General features: G+C 40.7%; 1 protein-coding gene across 1 annotated transcript in view; it reads right to left on the reverse strand.

The window, feature by feature from the left end:
- rhbdl3 (rhomboid, veinlet-like 3 (Drosophila)) overlaps positions 1–7,829 on the reverse strand; it is a 77,932-nt gene extending 70,103 nt beyond the window's left edge. Inside the window, 3 exon segments of the mRNA XM_042484980.1 lie at positions 6,102–6,125; positions 6,755–7,389; positions 7,597–7,829. Of these exon segments, the coding sequence (XP_042340914.1) occupies positions 6,102–6,125; positions 6,755–6,895 (165 nt within the window). The 5' untranslated portion in view covers positions 6,896–7,389; positions 7,597–7,829.
- Positions 7,830–17,463: the final 9,634 nt, after the last annotated feature.

The following is a 17,463-nucleotide window of genomic DNA, read 5'->3' on the forward strand; positions in this document are numbered from 1 at the left end:
TGCCCAAACACTTTGCCCTAACCCTCTATCCCAACAAGAATCTGGAGACCCTACCCTGAGGCGTGAGCACCCAGAATGGAAGGATAGGGCTAACTGGTAGGGGCAAGAGGTGTACTGAGACTGAGCCTTTGGATCGATGCACCCGAAACTTTATTTACACTTAACAGTTGGAGCAATAGTCTCTTCTGCAGTTGCCATCTGTGATTGCAGGGACCGCTGTTATGATCTCATTGTCAAAACCTCCTTTTGCTTTTAATGTAGGTAAAAACTGACAGGGCATGGCGGGACATGCTGTATGCACCGGTAAACGCAGCTGAGGGCTACTTATCCATTAAGTGCCTGTTACCTGGGTGGTGGATCATTCATTTGAAGTGCACTTAAAAAAAAAAAAGAAGAGAGAGAGCGACACTGAGATGGATGCCAGCTGTGTCAGGCACGGCACGATGAGGCGAGACGGTGCTGTCAGACAAAACGACTTTAAATAATGACCCTCTCTCGGGTATGGCCACTGAATGTCTAAATAACAAGCTCATTGAAACGCACGACAGAAACTCCGGGAAACACGAGTCCCGCCGGGAACAGGTGGCTTCCCCACCATTGAGTTTCTGCTTGTTTTAATTAATGACTTTAGCCGGACTATTCTAACACCAGACCTCACTGTCATTACTTAAGTTAAAAAGTGATGGGATGATGATCATAAATCATGCACAAGTCCCTCTGGGTAGACAGCATTCCTGAAAGATCATAAAGACTTTTATTTGTGCAGTTAGAATGAGGAGTTTTGGGGATCATAACTCGCATTTGGAGGCTTTTCTATGCCACCAAGCAAGAAATTAAGGGGGGGAACACTTCCATGGAAAGTATGCAGCCATGTGAAAGTGTTTAATCACTAAGCTCCTGCGGGCGCGTGCCTGGGGCATTTCAGCAAGCCGTTGGGAGCAGGCTGTCGACACAAAGGCAACTATGGACACACATCTCTCTCTTGCACACACACATGCACACGCATGGAGACAAAGCCCAGAATCACATAAATGTTACTGTTTGCTCATGGCTGGAGTGCGAGTGCTTTATCTTCTTTGACGTGAACCAGGTTCCCAGTCTGTACACGTGGGGACTTCCAATCTCAGCCTTTACAAGGACTGGGACATCCCCAGTCCCCTCAGATAAAAAAACTTAGTGTGTGCTGTAGGTGTAGCCCTTTGTAATCCACCTTGTACAAAATCACTCTCTGTGCAAAGGCAACTGCAAGACAGAGAAGCTTTCTACATTCCAGGTTTTACAGATGAGCATGAGAAGCAAAGACACTTAGGTTTAAGACAAAGAATTCTCGTATTCATCTTGTATACATTTCTAATCACCACACAAGGAAATCCATCTGATGACGTCTCAAGGGAGTACAAAACAAATGTGTTTGGGTCATATCAGGGCACGATCTAAACATGCTTAATACGGTTTAACGGATAAATCCTGGACATGAACCGAGGCCTTAAGTCCCCAGAAATCCTTGAAACAAAAAAATATGAAAGATGAAGACTCCAAAACAGACCTTTTCAGACCTTTTTGGATGATGCACATTTTATGTAATCAGGCCCCCATGACTGCAGGCTTTCTAGGTTGGTGTGTAGAGGACAGATAGAGGCTGGGACACTTTGATTATGAGGGAGAGCGAGGGCAGTGCAGCTGCTATCCTCCAAACAGCATCTCCTCTGCTTCATTAGACCGTCTCTGTCTGTGTTCAGTCCTCATGTTTGTTTCAGGCGATGGGGAACATGAATCAAAGCATTCTGAGGTTTGCTCTCTTACTTCCTGCACGCAGAGGAGGAAAGCACTTATACAGCAACAAAATCCTCTCCGGGGACATAAGAGAGGAGTGAAGGGGAAAGCGAACAGAGCGACGCAGCACTTTGATTCCAGCCCCCGACGGTCTGAAACCCAGAAACTGATAGCTGTATGTACCGAGTTCACACGGGGGCTGGTGAAAATGATATGACGGGGAAGGGTTTTGTAAACAGCCCAAACTGCGTTAGAGGGGACAGAGGAAAGTCGTGGTCCAAACAGAAAAAGAGAAGATGATCCTGTCTTTTCTCTGCTGTGTAAACATCCCTGATGGGATGGACAGAAATGAATGTACTCTGCATCTGACAAGGCAGGGATGCCAGAATTGATTAACACAAGAGATACATCATTGTCTTCATCTCAGGGCATCTTATTTTGTCGACGTATTACACACACTAGAACATTTTATTTAAATTAATTAGTTAAAGCCACCACCAAGAAGGTCAAACTGTGGCTCATGGGAAGTTTAAGTGAGGGTAAAGAGCATGCTTGAAAGAAGCTAGTGCGAATAAAATGTTCTTCGGCCACATCTAAAGGCAAAAATGTTGTGACACTGTATCAGTGTGGGGAGACAGTGTCTAGACGCTGTTCTGCAATCCGACAAGAACTTCATTGAAGCATGTCGAAGCCTGTACTGCTTTGTTGGATTTGTAATGTTGCCCAGCCACCTGGACTTACTACCATCTTTACTCTCTTCACATAAAGGGCCACAATGAAAAGGTCTCGGACAAGCAGGTCATCCATTAATCGCAGGGTTGACACCTCCATCCCCGCCTCCTCCTGTCCACATGTCAAAGTGTCCTTGAGCAAGACAGTAAACGCCAACTGCCCCCGGTTGTTAGGCAGCAATAGGCCAAGTAAGAGTGTGTGTGAATCAACAGGCAACACTTGTTAAAAAATGAAGCCAAGGCAAATGTAGTTTTGTAGTCCCTCAAATGGCCACTTGAGGCTGGCTCCAAAAGCAAGTCAATCCCCATAGACCCCCATGTTAAAAGGCCCAACTTTACAGCAGAAATAAACATGTTTACAGCCTGGTATAAAAATGGTATTGGTCTCTAGGAGCTAATTTTTAATGAAACCTGTACTATTTTTCCATAACTCACCTATTTACATTTTATTAAGGCTAGAAGTAACGCATAATTAAGGTTGTGGCTGCTCTGATTTACAGGAGTGTGCTATCAGTTACCATGGAAACAATGTAAGGTAACATAACCATGGCATAAGCCCCGGAAGATAGTTAATTGTAACATTTTGGTCACCTAAAAAAAAGTCTTGTTTAGCATTTTGTTGGACTAAATGACCCTCTTAGTATGTTTGATATTTTTCTGGTAAGTGAATTTTGTTTTAATGGTTTGTTCCTGTTTTATTGCTAGCAAAAAGTCATCACAGTTAACCATAGCTGTAAAGGCATCGTGTCAAACAAGCTTGCTGCTGGTTTTATGATTAGCCCCATCCTCTCCTCCAAATATGGTCACTTCTGGCTCTAAGAAAACCAAGATGGCGACGGCTAAAATTTCAAACTCTACGCTTCAAAACAGGAGTCCACAAACCAATAGGTGATGTTACATAGTTACTTCCATAATTTGATATAGTCTAGGGTTTAAATAGTAGAATGACACACACACACACACACATAGTGTGTATCTTTACATTAGACAAATAAAGCCTAAACCTCTCTCTGTTTTTAAGCAGACTTTGTCTTTTGTCTCTCATGCAGAGACACAGGTTCCCAGACTGGTTTAAAATCCTTCTTTTCCTTGTCTTTAGTGTCCCATCATTTTTTTCCCTGAGTCGCCTCACAGAAGCTGGAGGTCTCAGAGGTCAGCCCCTTGAATAAAAGAATGAAAGGACATTTGTTGCTGCCAGACCGGACGGTGACCTCGTCATTTGGACAAACCCACGTTTTTTTAGACCGACGTCCACTTGAGGAAATTCAAAGCTGTGCCGCACACATAAAGACAGCGGATTGAGAGGCCCACTTAGAGGCTGGTCGTAGAATATGCTCCATCACTAACACACCCACCCACACACACACACACACACATACACACAAACACACCCACACACCACAGCCCAGCCAGCCTTTCCTGTAATCTCATGGGACCTCAGTCTTCCCCTGAAAGAGCGAGCCTGACACGAGCCTCTGACTCAACCCTAAACATCCCCGCTAACCCCATGCACACACACACGCACGCACGCACGCACACACACACACACACACACACACACACACACACACACACACACACACACACACACACACACACGCATACAATTTCCCTGCCCCACAGAAAGTAGGGGCCCCAGGTCGGGCAGGTGCTGCTGCAGCCCCACAGGGCCGTGCGTATATTAGTGGTGTGTATGGATGTGTGTGTGTGTGATAGTAGGGGGCCCGTTTGCCGTCTGTCAGTCCAACATGCTGCATGCATGATCAGCCGGTCTGTATTTGTCTTCTCCTGGGGTTTCTTGGCTCTATCACTGTGTGTGTATGTGAGTGTGTATGTGTGCTTTTGTGTGTGCACACCCACATGTGTTTCTTACAAGCTTGGTCTGATGGATCAATGCATTTGGATTATGTATCACCCTAATTGCATTATCAGGGTCAATGTCAGCGGACGACACACCCACAGCCTCCAGTGTCCTCCCTTCTGATTCTCTCATCACCGCAGTGAGAGTTTGGTTTGACAAAGCCTCGGCCTGGTTACATGTTATGCTGAGACTGTTACCCAGCAGGCGAAGAATTTAAAGCAGCACTAGGCAAGATTTTGATCTAAAATTATATTTGTCTAAACTGGGGTCCGAGCCATCCCCACCAGCTGAGACCTGGTAGATTCACCTCATTTAGCGAATTACATACTGGTGTTACTTAACCACAGAAAGGAACAAATCCAAATGAATCAATGATATAAAAACTAGTGGCAGTGATGAGTAAGCGCTTGAAAAATAGCTGTAGTTAGCAGTATGAGAACTTTTAGGGATGCTTTAAGCAGCACAAATCAGCAGGGATGGTAAACATGAGCGAGCTGTGTCAAGTTAAACATCATAACACATGATTTCTAAGTGCTGAAGTTAAACATTTTCTGACAATCACCTCTTGGTTCCAGTGTGCAAAATTTCCTATAGCAGGTTTAAGGGGACAGTTCAGCCCAAAATCAAAAACATGTTTTTCCTCTTACCTGTAGTGCAATCTATCGATCTAGATTGTTTTGGTGTGAGTTGTAGAGTGTTGGAAATATCAGTCATCTGCCGTCTTACTAATATAATGGAACTAGATGGCACTTGGCTTGTGGTGCTCATAGTGCCAAAAAATATATATTTGAAAAACTCAGCAGCAATGTCTCTTTCCAGAAATCATGACCCAGTTATTCAAGATAATCCACAGACCTCGTATTGAGCAGTTTCATGTACAAACTATTTTCACTGCGTAGAAGGATGTGTGCCTCTAGCTCACTTAGCACATCTGAGCTTTCTAACATTACAGCCGAGAAGGACGACATTAATGTTTACATGTCATACTGTCACAGGCACCAGTCTTTCATCCACAAGTACAAGCATGCTTTCTTCTGCGTGGTGATGCAGTTTGCGAGTGTAGTCCAGTAGAAAGAAAGTAGTTCCTACATGAAACTACTCACAACAAGGTCTGTGGATTATCTTAAATAACCAGGTAATAAGTTTTTCAAAAGTATTTTTTTGGTGCTATGAGCACAACAAGCCGAGTGCCATCTAGTTCATCTAGATCTATCTATAATCTAGATTTATAAAAGCACTACAGATAGGAGAAAAAATATGTATTTTTCTTCTTGGGGTGGACTATCCCTTTAAGTCACCTCCTATTAGTGGCAAAGCCAGTATTAAAGCATGATTTTAATACCAAGGCCATGATTCATGGACAAAATCTGTAAAAACCATGCCATTAAAAGTCATTTAAAGGCATTTATTACACTACAGCTCTGAATATTTTTCACAGAAAGTAATGTTATCCTGTTTTCCTGTTACCACTGATGCTTAATTGCTTATGGTGCAATATTGCATCTCAGTTCATCCAAAATCTTCCCCATGTTTCATGACCTTTAAGCGGGACAATGCAGTGTTTCATCTGGCCAACACATCCATGCTGGTCCGAGCTAATAATAACAACAGACATTAAATCAGAGGTCACCCGGGGTTCACACACAGATGAGCGCCTTTGCAGACAACACTGCTCCACAATGAGTGAAACATGCATATGGTGAGAGACTGAAATCACTGTTGCTTGCAGTACATACCTTGTCAAAGAGAGACTTCCATTGCTGAGATGAGGGAATAGAGGGGGGAAAGAGCAAGTGAAGGAGTGAGTGAGAAGGAGAAAGGAAGAAGAAAAAAATTCTCAGAAACAGGTGCCTCAGCAGACAGAAGCACCTGTTTGGAAATGATGGCCAAAAGGACTTCCCTCTCTGTGCGCATTTGCCTTAATTGCAGACTTGAAACCCCATGCTGTTATTATCTGATCATTGCATTCAATGAGCCGCAGCAAAAGATAATAAGGTACGAAAGTGTGGCTCATTATGTGGAAGGGGTTTCTTATAGTAGTAGGCTATTTTGGATGTTTGAGACAACTAATGAAGCAAGAGTAGTGTGTGTGTGTGTGTGTGTGTGTGTGTGTGTGTGTGTGTGTGTGTCCCATATTCCTAGAAAGACTGTGCGTCTTTGATATTGCTTTTTGCTCTGTAATACTGATATCTCTATTGCTATTACATTTACATAAATACACTTCTAAATTCATTTTAGGCTCATGCTATTACATTCTTCATATAATCAAACGCACTGGGAGAATATGCTCTAAAGGAAAGCTAAGGTGCGTAATATTAAAAAAAAATGTGAAAAGGCAACAGTGGGCATATGTGCACTTGAGGTGTCTATGTAGTGTGTGTACACTTACGTCCTCTGGAGCCACGGGGAGGACGTCGGTGCTTTCCAAAACCTCGATCTCCTCGCCCTCCGCGTTGGACGCCACCGCCGGGGAAGAGTTCACGGGTGCCTCCCGGATTCCGCCCGTCATCTTCGGGCTGCTGTTCTCCATGCACCCGCGGAGAGCAGCGACTCAATCCTCAGGAATGACTCCACATAGTTTAAAGTCCCATTTGGCTCCCTATCATCATTGGCAGAAAGTAAGAGAGCTGAGCATCATATTCGCTTGCGCATCCCTCTCTTGGATCTCACTTGGATCAGATTAGTCCAGGGGGGAAAAAAATAGATAAATTAAAGAGGTCCAGTTTTTCCAAGCGCACTTTTTCCACATAGATCGGGCAAAAATCAGTCCGCACAGAAAAAGTTTATTAAGTTATAGTTTGGAAATAGTTCTGGGCTGTGAAGTCCCTTTATGGTGTCACACCAGCGTCTACACGGTCGTTAGTCAGCAGTGACAGAGGTTTGCAGACCTGGAGAGGAGCCTGGATTTTGTCCGCCACGAACAGAGGCAACGGTCCAAGTTTGTGAAGCAGAACTGGACGCACATTTACAGCGCAAGTCCTCTCACTTTGGGAGATGCGACGCAGCAGCACAGCGCAGATCCATCTGAAAGAAATAGTGACATCATCAAACGCTGAACAACAACATGACAGAGATGACAAACCGCACTGGATGACGCACAGGTCTCATATGGCTTCTCCATCCAGGGGAGCCGGTGAAACTCGACAGAGAACAGCGTGGGCACCGCCACATGGCAGACTCAAGAGCGAGAAGTCCAAGAAAAGTGCCCGATTTTGTGGTGCGTCATGATACCTGGCACGCTGCTTTCCTGCCGGTCGGCGGCGCAGCGCGGGGACAGCCGTCTGCTCTTTCCGCCGCGTGCCGACGGGAAGCCTCACAGAGAGGGGGGAGGAACACACCGACCGCCTGCGTTGGGATGGTTGGTTGAGCTCCAGGAGACGCCGGGACTCTGCTCCAGCCGCATGCGTCCCTGTAGGCACAGAGAGAGAGATGGAGAGAGAGAGAGGGCGGGGGCGGAGAGAGAGAGAGGAGGCAGTGAGAGATTTGGCCGGCGGTGAGGAGGGATCACCAGCCACTCCCGCTCCGGGGGTTTCGAGGAACTCCGGCTCCCTGAATGAACAGCTGGCTGTCACTGCTCACTGGCTCACTGGCTCAGAGGTTGTAGGTCGTTTGTGCATGATGCTGAAATGTTACAGTTGTGTGACCATGTGGTAATTTAATACACTAGTGTACATGCACTAATGTAACCCTATGAGATGATACCTCTTTTTAATAAAGGAACCATTTTTACAGCTTTTATAACCATTTGCTGACGTGAAATCATTTATCAGTGCTTCAATGATCATATAAAAGAAAGATTTGTTTAATCCTTTCTGTGTTATAGAAGGTTGGTAATCCATTAATAAAGGGATAAAATTGTCTCACTTTCTAGTAAGATAGCATGTTTGTAGGTATAACCCTGCTGGGTAAACAGCTAAAACCCAGCTTATAATGGTAGCTGGTTTTGTTTGGTTTTAGCTGGTCGAGGATGGTCTTAGACGGTCCTAACCCAGTTCTTGCTGATCTTTGATGGTTTAGCTGGGCAGGCCACCAGCTGGACATGCTGGTGTGACCGGCCTGTCTAGCTGCGCACATTTATCTTTATGCATATTAATATCCCAAGGCACTAGACTTAACTGATTTATGCCCTTTGTTTTTCATACTTCCCCCTCATGACACTGCAATTTCTCTACACTCAAGGACATTGATTTGGTTTCAATTTTACCAGAACATCAATGGATAAACCAGCTAGAGTGACCATCAAATGCTGGTATGACCAGCTAAACAATCAAGAATTATGCAAAAACATACCTAAAGCTGGTCAAACAAGCTTCAGCTTCAACAAACTTTCTCAGCGTCTTATTAAAACAACGTTATTGCATTGTGAATTAACAAATAGATTTTGGTCCTATTATTGTTACATTGTCAATGGGAGCAGTCTCCCTAACATATTTAAGAGCTAAAAAGACAAAAGAAAGTGTGAAGGGAAAAAAAGCACTAGTCAAAAGGATCTGTCTCAACTTGGCATTGTAAAAGCTGCTTTTATCAACCGTTTGTAACTAGGGCTGTCAAACTAATATTTTTTTCTAATCACTATTAATTGCAGAATTTCATTGGTTAATCGTGATTAAGTGCACTTTTAATCAAGTTTTCAATTCCTTTGTTTTGCATTTCAAAACACTTTTCAAGTCCACATTGACAAGGTAAAGCAATTCTACCAGATTGTCTAGATTAGGAATCAAAGGACCGGAAAAAATGTATGGGCCAAGTATAAACTGGACATGTCTGTAAAGGGCAGACTCATGGGTAACACAGAACCCATTTTCACTCAGATATCTTGAGGGAGCCCTGTGAAATGGCCATGTCATTTCTCCAGTGCTTAGATCTAGCCGAACTTTGGAGTGTTATTCAGCCACCATTATCTGAGAAGCTGGCATGGTTTGGTTGGTACCACTGGATTCCTTAGATCTTCTAGTTTTATATGATTCTAGTATCATCACCATCACTATCATCTAGCTCAGCATGGTACAGCCTCTTAAAGACAGAAATGGTGGCCTGTGATTAATGTGATTAAAAATTAAATAAAAAACTCATTATGTATGGGCCTAAATCCATTGTGATTAACACTGACAGCCCTACTTGTAACTGATCTATAAAGTATTTACATTTTTAACCATTAACAAATACATTTGTCACAATGTAAATGCTTAATAGAGGGTGTATTGGTAACATTTTATTACTTTTTCTGCTAACTAATTTATCAGTGAAGAGTTCAGGGGCGGAGCAGAGGGTTGCTTCTGGGGCTCCAAATTTCAAATGTTTTCTCATAAGCCCTGAGTCTTTTATTTTTTTAACATACCTTTATTTTTGTGTCATGCAGATAGCAATCTATACCGATGCGCTTTATCTACCATACTAAGCCCTAAACAAATCTAATCTAAATGTTTATCTGATGGCCTAACATTTAATTCAGAGTATTAAAGACTACATTTACTTTGCATTACTGGTGATCCATGATTTGTATTGAGCAGCCCAAATTATTATTGCATGGATTCAGATTTGACAGCTTAAAGCTCCTCACCAGCCACTTCCTATTTAACGATTAACTTTATTTCTCAAACATAAAGTAAACAACATACTAAACTTAGTTGGAGGAAAGTAAGAAACCAAATAAGACGCTATATTAACTTGTGCAATAAGTTAGGCTAGCTAACTAATGTTATAACCAAGTTAGCTAACTAAAAAGGCAAAATGACACACAGATAAATAGTCCCACCAACACTGAGAGACGTGCCTAAGGCAGTCATGCTACAATTATGGTTAAATAAAATATAAGCTGACAGCCACCTAAACTCTGAACACAAAATTAAATTATTTGTCAAAAGAAATTAGCACACAGTATGTGGCTAATCATCATTGTCAGGAAATGAATCAGAAAAATATGAAATGTCGTTGAAATGCCAAAATACACCCAAGGAGGGCTTTAACATTTATTAATTCACCATATTACAAAAATAGGTTTCAGGATTAGTAATGCTGTTCATTCAAAAATACCTAGCTTATTTATGTTATGTAACTTAATGGTAGTGAAAATTAGTCATCCACAACATTTATCATGTTATTGTTTAAGAATAATAAAGACAGTTGGAGAACATTTTGATACAAATTAGCATGTACACCCCACAGGATGACTTATTTCCTCAGCAACTATCATGTTTTTCCCAAATGATATACTGATTTTTGACATTCTTTTGTTCAAAATAGCTTGAGAAGCAGTGCATATAGCTGCTGTAAATAGGGAAAAGTCACCCTGGAAGGGAGTGTCCAGAGTTGTAAATTCCAGGTTGTTTTAGAGAATCTAAACGGTCCCCTCCAAGTCTGCTGCTACAATCATCCAAATGATGTGGCCCCATTTCAGGCAAACACCCGCCTATTACCTCCAGAGACATCAAAGAAAACTAATAAGTGGGTGGAAGCCATGTATTAGGAGGAATGATGTGATGGCGCTGAGGTCTGCAGTGTGTAGGTTGATCAGTATCACTAGTGAAACTCCCCCAGGTACAGTATGTGATAGCATTGCCATGGAAACAATACGGTCAGTTGTTTTTCTAACCCTAGGGGTCTTTTGCTGACTCCCACACGCCAGTGTTGGGTTCAAGCTGGAGTCAGATTTGTTTTTAAAAAAAGACCCAGAACCCGTTCTGTATCTGTGGTCAGCTGACGAGGCCAAATGTTGAGATTGTGAAGTTTTATGTAGTCTATCGTGGATAGGAAGTTTTATGGAAGCAATTGTAGTCTAACCTAAATATTAACAGCCTCAACACTATTCACTTTTGCCTCTCACATTCTGATATTCATTAAAACAGAAAAACGTTGTCTGTGCAGACAATATCAATACACAGGTGACACTTTAGGGACTTCGTTGCTGATCTGCTGCAGAATATAAGGACTTCAAGGCATAAAGCTGCTGGGATTTGCTTAACAGATGCAATGTAAATCCCTATAACTTTTCCACAGTCTACATTTTTATTTTCAGTATTAACACAGCTATTTTTTTAAACTGGTCCTGGAAAACCACTAGTAAAATCAATGCGTAAAAGCACTTAACAACTGTATGGAGAGAATGAATTATAACATTTTGACAAAATGTTTTATTTGGGTCTAATAATGACAAAAATGAACTAAGTAGATAAATCAATTAGTAAATAAACCATGTCATAATCTCCCGAGGACCGATCACATTCCATCATATTACCACGGCGTGAGGGGAATCATTGTCTCGTTAGCTACAGGCACCAATGGGAGTTTCCATTAAAAGCAGCTAATTGGACAAAACAAGCTTTGACGTGTCAGCTTTCGCAAGTCATGCGCTAACATCGGGTGAGGAGCTGTGACATGAGAGGCAGATGAGGGAAGAGAGTGTGAACAAAAAGGAGAGAAAGAGAGAAAGAGCCAAGATATAGAGCAAGAAAAAACACCTGCTAGTGGGAGAACCTAGCTCATGTATAAATTAACAGCTGAGATTACTTTCTTTTTCACAGGAGCATCTCTCAAAGCTGTTTGCAGGCACTAACTGTTCCCGAAGCCAGTGGTTCCCAACCTTTCCCCTCTGACATTTCCCTACAGACCCTCACTGATGAACTCAAGTACAATTTGAAAAAGAGATATTTGTTTTAACTTCAAAAAGTTGGTGTCTAGGCTGCTTTGAAAATTTAAGTTGACTAAATTTGAGAAGCCAAGTTGAATTATTACAAAATTACCTCAACTTGTCTTCTCAAATTCAGTCAACTTAAAATGTTAAGGCAGCCTGCACACTTCCTTTTTTCAGTTAAATCAAATAGTTTCTTTATGCGTTAGTGATGGTCCAAATGTATTCAGGTGTATTGAGTTTAAATTGGATGTTACACACTGTTGTGTGGCCTGAAAACCGACTGTTACAGTACATTTTTTATTAATACAATTGAACTGTCTATGCTTTGGTCAAGTTTGCATTTGTGCTAAAATGAACAATTCAATTTACTTTAGCTATTTTAACTATTTATTGAATACTCTAACTATTTCAATACCTTATTCAAAATTTTTAGCTAACTATTTTAACTGATTACCCATTACTTCTAAGCTATCCCTTTCTGGGGTTATCCCTATGTTCTCAGGGTCTTGTATCTTTTGTTAAAGACATAGGACCCTTAAATTAGGGCTATAGTTGCAGTTTAAATTGCATAGCAAAGGGATGTGGGCATTTCAAATGCAATGCAACTAGTAAATATTGGTTGAGAAACTGTGAAGAATCAATGTCTGACATCAGGAAAACTATCTTTCCTGCAAATTTGAGGGTGTCTACTGAGCATAACATCGGTAGACTGTAAACTGTAGGGAAGTGATTTCAACATACTGAACCAGGTAGATACACAATAAATATTTGACCAAAGAAAAGCACATTGCTGAGAACAGAAAATCTTTTCAAAGGTCTGAAGAGAATACTCAATCTGCAAGATGAGAAGAACACTTTGTTTTCCTCGTGTGCCTCCGCATTGAACAAAGAATCCAAAAACTGAGAAAATTATTGATGAATTAAAGTCATTGGGGGCCAAATTTCACAACAACAAAACTATATCAAAACATAAGTTTACAAACTCTCACACAACTCCTGCAGTACAACCCAAGTCTCAATTATCCAGTTATTTGCTCAGCACTTCCCAAACATGCATTTTTGCTAAAAAATGTCACAATATTGGACACTTCCATTTACCAGTAGCATGCCCTGAACATGGGCCCTTGTATGAGCTCCACTTGAGCAGAAACATACAGGTGTGCGCAGGCATTAGACAGTTTATTCTGACATCTTTTTAAAATTCTGTTCTAGCAAAACTTCATGTGTTTGGGAATGAGCAATAAAATTGGATAAATGAGTATTGGATCATACTGCATGCGTTGTGTAAACGTTTGTGAACACAGGATCTGATATAACTGGAGCTTCGGTTAAACACATTCATCTTCTCTCTTTTTGGATTCTCCATTTACTGTGGAGGCATGCAGGAAAAACAAACTTCAATGTAACAAGTGGAGAGTAACTGGTATAGAAATGATCACTTTGCAGGTTAAGAATTCCTTTAATGAGTCGCATTAGGCGGATACTGAGCTGAACATCAGATCATACTGTAGATAAGGTCCTCTGTTTCAATCATTTATCAGTTTCTTTTACATAACTATTTTAACCATGACTCATTTTTGTTGAACTACTCATCTGTTACTGTTTGCTGACTATTTCAAATGTAAATCCATCATTTTTAGTGAACTATTTGAGCTGTTAATTACTTTTAAACTAACGGATTCAATATATCTGCTCACTTGCTCAGTTTTCATACTCTCTTAATTGCAACAGTGACAATATGCAGTATACGTATATGTACACTAAAAATGCCATGGAAACTACACAAGCAACCCCTAAGGTACAAGTACCCATGACAGGGAATCCCAGCTCTAAGGAAAGATCTAAAAGTCCTCTTTGTGCCAAACACAAACACACCTTTAGATTACTGTACTGGTTTCAACAGAATGCAGGCTGTACCAGCAGGGACTTCATTTTTAATGGTTAAATAGAAGTTCTCATGCAGCGCAGTGTCTGACTGTCTCATGTAATTACAGACACTCATTAGTGAGAATCAGTGGTGCCTTCAATGTCCTGACAAAGCAGCTGCACCACAAAATTCAGCTTCAGAAGTCCAAATGCACTGTTTCTTAGATCTACATGGGTTTAACAACTCCAAGATGATTCAGGGGGTCTTTTAGTGGCTCTTAAGTGGTCTAGGGTACTGCTTGACTTAACACAACTTTGGGTTCTGCTTAAAAGAAAGTTTTTGAGTTAGTGAGTGGGCCTGAAATATGTTGTGGGGGAAATTCAAGGTAAAAAAAACCCCAAAAAAACAAAACACACAAAACAAAAAAAAAAAAAAAAGATAATCCTCTACCACATGCCATGAAGTCATATTGCCCAGTTTGTTCAAGTAAAGCTGCTCACGACTTATATGCTTGTTAAAAAAAAATGACAGAAATGGGATATTTGTGAAACATGAGGTAAAAGAGGGACAAGTGAAAACTGAATTTTAAAATCCCCCATATTATTTGCCGTCATGTATGAATGAAATCATACTTTGACAGCCATCTATGTGGGTTAAACCCATTTATAGTTCAATACAAAAAACTTATTATGATGGCCCAAGTGAACTGTTAAAGTATAGATTGATCAGTTTGATGAGCTGATTATAAACTATATTGTACTCAATGAGAAGCTTTTATCTGGAGAGATAGGGCCTATTTGTTGAAGAGAAAAATTAGCTTCCTAAATCAAGGTGAACTCTTGATCACAAATTCATACTGTGCTGTGAAAATAATTTAAGATAATAATTATGCATTGAACTCACCTCCTTCCTCCTGATCTCACCCCGGTCCATCTCTCCTTGCAGACTGGCTCATTAGGGAAGCTGGTGTACGTATCTAATCACATGAACAGACTTGAATTAGTTTCACACTGCATTTTAAAACGTGCATGGTTTGGCAACCACTAAATTTGGGGACATGTTTAATCCACTGGTATTTTGTTTCAAGCAATGCTGCCCTCTTGTGGCTCAGTAAATCCTGTTTTCATATATGTTTTAGCCTTACTATCTGAACTTAAGACATGCAACCCATCATCTTGTCAGATCTGGACAAAATGAAAGTTGATGTGGTGGGATATCAGATACAAAAACATAGTTAAGAAGATCTGATTGTCACAAATACTTGTCAAGGTATCCTTTTAAATGATTAAACAATGCTGTCTGTTCGTTACAACCAACATATAATCATTCACTGCAACACAGCTGTTCAGAAATACACAGAACCAAAATAGCTGAATTTGTTTATTAAGAAGCGATTAAACACAGTCGCAAGGAGAAAATATTGGCATTGTGCATTTTTGCAAACTATGAATATGTTAAATTTGCATGTTTACTACATTTCTGAAGTGACGCAGTTTATGAGCTGATTTTGTCATCAGGTGTTGGTTGGTGTGACACCTGACCACTGTTTGAGCACAATAAACTAGAGAGCTGGAAACTGGTTGTGTTTTGGTGAGGGCTCTTTTTTCCAACAGTGATTGAGCCACAAAAGGTAGTTTTTTTTTACTGAGACAGTGCCACTTTCCCAGTGAGAACTGTGCCCCCAAAACCATATACTTTGAGCCAAAAAATGATCTTTTCCTGACCATAACCAAGTGTTTTTTGTGCCCAAACCCCAACAACATATTAACCATGATATATTTGCTCAATAATACCATGCAAATGTAACTTATCCTTGGTCAATCAATCATTTATTTTTCACATGGAATTATACACGGTGCGGTTCCACTGAGGTGTGATCCCATCAGTTCTTTTAACTCGTGCTCTCTAGCAGTTAGCTAGCATAATACAGCAGAAGGAAAGTTTCCAGACTGGTGAATGATTTGCAGCCACATGCCATCCAAAGCCAACCACAAAAAGCACACCAAAGACATAAGAGCCTAAATTTAGCGAAGTGAAAGAAGCGACCGGAAGCGTCCACACCTGACGTCAACATTCTTTTTGTAGAAACATACAATGCCAAAATTTTTCATGCCACTGGGTTGCATCTTTACATTGCAAAATCTTCAAATCTGTGGAACTGAAAAAAAAAAGAAAAAAAATCCATCACACCAGATGTAACAGAGATATTTATTTATTGTAAACTTTCGGAAAGGCAGGGCTGAGTGAATACATCAAACTGAACCTTGCGGCAAGTAGTTGCAATTGCATGAAAATGAACACCTGGAGCCACATTACTGCATCTCCTGCGATCAGGGGAGATCACAACGATGGTCAAATGACCGTCAAACTTCACAATGACTCGACTATTCTCTGTTCAGCACTCCTGTCCATAAAAGTCACTGCTATAATCCCTGGCTAATTGGGAGATGGAAAGCGATTCAGAGAATTTGGCGTGGTAATTCTTTTGTACAGTAAGTCTTCAAACACTGGAATGCTGTCAAAAATTCGGAAGCATGCAAAACACAAAATGTACAGAGTGGCTGCAAAGTGTAAATTTGACATACCTTAGCGCAATAACACACGCATACACACACGAGTGTAGGGATAAAGTGACCAAAGTGGGAAGACGTGGGAGAGAGCAGCACACCTTTCAACACATTCACATCCACTGATCAAACACTGACCTGCTCAGATGTACAAACATTTAAAAAAAAAAAAGCGCGCATCCAAGTTTTAGGCCCTGACAGGCAAACCAATCCGTCAAAGTGAATAACAGATGTTAATGTTTGTGTGAGTTCATGACCAGGATGTTGAGCTAATTAACACCTTTGCATTCAGTATTTTGAGTGTGAATCTTTTTGGACAAAGACAAATAAATGTACAGTCTACTATATTATATACACTATTTACATATTGTTCAGTCTAAAGCATCAATGTTATTGCAAACCTCACATATCACAATCCCTTTCGCAACTGACACCAAGTTCATTTCAATCAGCAAGCAACCAAAAAAAATAGCTATATATGCAACTCACTCGTGTAACTCACTACGGATCAGCAGCAGTTTACCCTAATTTTTCATATAAATATAAATATATTACTTTGCAAGACCTTGCAAACAAACAGATTAAGCAAATTAGCAATTTTGGTACAAAATTAAACATTTTTCTCTTTTATTCTCTTGAAGAGAAATTCACAGTGGAATGAAAATGCAATGAATGTTTCCTAATTTAAGCTTTTTATACATTTTTTTCTTTCCTAGTGAAATATTTATTTTTTTCCAATTGGAACCCATTAAAGGGATGGTTCACCCCAAAATTACTATTTTCTCTTACTTAAAGTGCTATTTAAATTTAGACTCATTTGGTATGAGTTGCCGAGTGTTGGAGATATCAGCCATAGAGATGTCTGCCTTCTATACAATATAATGGAACAATTAAAAAAACATTTTGAGGGCTTTAAGCACCACAAGCCAAGCGCCATCTAGTTCCATTATATTCAAAAGAAGGCAGACATCTCTACAGCCAATACCTCCAACACTCTGCAACTCACACCAAAAAAAAATTAAACTGATAATAGC

The sequence above is a fragment of the Plectropomus leopardus genome, chromosome 4 (genome assembly GCF_008729295.1).
Source record: "Plectropomus leopardus isolate mb chromosome 4, YSFRI_Pleo_2.0, whole genome shotgun sequence".
NCBI lineage: Eukaryota > Metazoa > Chordata > Actinopteri > Perciformes > Serranidae > Plectropomus > Plectropomus leopardus.